At 53.8% G+C, this 2,500-nt stretch overlaps 1 protein-coding gene across 1 annotated transcript in view; it reads left to right on the top strand.

The window, feature by feature from the left end:
- hmcn1 (hemicentin 1) overlaps window positions 1-2,500 on the top strand; it is a 213,524-nt gene that overhangs the window by 71,521 nt on the left and 139,503 nt on the right. The window contains exon 11 of the mRNA XM_041838786.2: window positions 565-834. Within this exon, the coding sequence (XP_041694720.2) occupies window positions 565-834 (270 nt within the window). The remainder of the gene's footprint in view (window positions 1-564; window positions 835-2,500) is intronic.

The raw sequence follows: 2,500 nt of genomic DNA, 5'->3' as shown, positions 1-2,500 counted from the left end.
GTGAGGCCGGGTGCTGCAGACTGTTCTAGTGCCCTCGCCAATTCGTTGATATATATGTTGAAGAGGGTGGGGCTCAAGCTGCATCCCTGTCTCACCCTGTCTCACCCTGTCTCTCTCTCTCTCTCTCTCTCTCTCTCTCTCTCACTCTCACTCTCACTCTCACTCTTCCCTCTGCTCTGGTGATGTTATAAACAGGGTGACCATTTCACCCTGGTATGTATGTCATCTTCAGTTCTTCAGTCTCCCAAAATGTATATTAGCCCCCTGGAACCCAGGTCAGAGCTCCTTCCCATCTTTCCTCCTCCCCTCTTCCCCTCCTCTCCTTCCCCCTGTTTTTCCATGCATATTTTTGGCAAACCTCTTAGAGATGATTGACGACAGGCCCTATGAAGCCAAGCAGTACAGGGGTAAAGGTTGTGTGCGGCTCAACTTTTTCTGAGAATGTGTCTCTGTCTCTCTCTCTCCTTCCCTCTCTCCCCCCTCTATGTATCTCTGTCTGTCTCTCTCTCTCTCTCTCTCTCTCTCTCGCTCGCTCTCTCTCTCTTTCTCTCCCTTCCTCCACAGAGCCCCCTCCTGCAATCACAGTGGGCGGTAATGTGACAGCGACTCCAGGCTCCAGTGCTGTTCTGACCTGCCATGTGGCCAGTACGGTCCAGTTCAACCTGACCTGGCACAGAGGGGGTGTGGACGCCCGGCTGGACCCCCGCCGGCGCCCCCTGGCCAACCTCTCCCTGGAGATACACTCCGTTGGCACCGACGACGCCGGCTGGTACGAGTGTGTCGCCACCAACGAGGGAGGAGTTTCCACCGAACGCATCTACCTCATCGTGCAAGGTGTGTGTGTGTATTTCTGTGTGTGTGTGTGTGTAAGCCTGCGAAAAAATGTTTTTGTCCGTCTATGTGTGTTTGTGTTTGCATATGTGTACATTTGCTTGTTTGTGTGTGTCACTCCTCGCCACACTGTGTTAGCTGGACTGGAGTATGTCTGGGTGACGTGTTCAGATTTACACTGCTGGGGAATGGGGCTCTTGGCAACACAACCTCGCTGCTCCCAAATACAGACCCCTCCTCGCTCCCAAACACAGACCCCACTCCTAACACAGACCCCACTCCTAAACACAGACCCCTCATCGCTCCCAAACACAGACCCCACTCCTAACACAGACCCCACTCCTAAACACAGACCCCTCCTCGCTCCCAAACACAGACCCCACTCCTAACACAGACCCCACTCCTAAACACAGACTCCTCTCCACAGACCCCTCTCCGCTCCCAAACACAGACCCCACTCCTAACACAGACCCCGCTCCTAAACACAGACCCCTCCTCGCTCCCAAACACAGACCCCGCTCCTAAACACAGACCCCTCTCCACAGACCCCTCTCCACTCCCAAACACAGACCCCTCTCCACAGACCCCTCTCCACTCCCAAACACAGACACCTCTCCACAGACCCCTCTCCACAGACCCCTCTCCCCTCTCCCCTCTCCCAAACACAGACCCCGCTCCAAAACACAGACCCCTCTCCCCTCTCCCCTCTCCCAAACACAGACTACTCTCTTTGCTCCCAAACACAGACCGCTCTCTGTCCCCAAACACAGACCCCTCTCCCTGCTCCCAAACACAGACCCCTCTCCCTGCTCCCAAACACAGACCCCGTGAGACAGATAAAAGGAGCTATTAGCAGATGAGCTCAGCCAAAGGCCATCCAGGACAGAGAGAGAGGGAGGAGAGAGAGAGAACAGAGAGAGAGAGAACAGAGAGAGAGAGAGAGAACAGAGAGAGAGAGAGAACAGAGAGAGAGAGAGAACAGAGAGAGAGAGAACAGAGAGAGAGAGAGAACAGAGAGAGAGAGAGAACAGAGAAAGAGAGAGAACAGAGAGAGAGAGAACAGAGAGAGAGAGAGAACAGAGAGAGAGAGAGAACAGAGAGAGAGAGAACACAGAGAGAGAGAGAGAGAGAGAGAGAGAGAGAGAGAGAGAGAGAGAGAGAGAGAGAGAGAGAGAGGGAGGAGAGAGAGAGGGAGGAGAGAGAGAGGGAGGAGAGAGAACAGAGAGAGAGAACAGAGAGAGAGGGAGGAGAGAGAGAACAGAGAGAGAACAGAGAGAGAGGGAGAGGGAGGAGAGATAGGGAGGAGAGAGAACAGAGAGAGAGGGAGGAGAGAGAACAGAGAGAGAGAACAGAGCGAGGGAGGAGAGAGGGAGAGAACAGAGAGAGAGAACAGAGAGAGAGAGAACAGAGAGAGAGAGAGAACAGAGAGAGAGAGAGAGAACAGAGAGAAAGAGAAAGGGTAGAGAACAGAGAGAGAGCGCGAGAGAGAGAGCGCAGAGAGAGAGAGCGCAGAGAGAGAGAGGGCAGAGAACAGAGAGAGAGGGCAGAGAACAGAGAGATAGGGCAGAGAACAGAGAGAGAGGGCAGAGAATAGAGAAAAAAAGAGAGAGAGGGAGGAGAGAGAGAGAAGTGTGACATGGAGGAGGGGGTGTAGTCACTGAAGACTTCA

This window comes from Coregonus clupeaformis, chromosome 20 (genome assembly GCF_020615455.1).
Source record: "Coregonus clupeaformis isolate EN_2021a chromosome 20, ASM2061545v1, whole genome shotgun sequence".
NCBI lineage: Eukaryota > Metazoa > Chordata > Actinopteri > Salmoniformes > Salmonidae > Coregonus > Coregonus clupeaformis.
The sequence above is the reverse complement of the archived record's forward strand: the minus strand, read 5'-3'. Positions and strand labels throughout refer to the sequence as shown.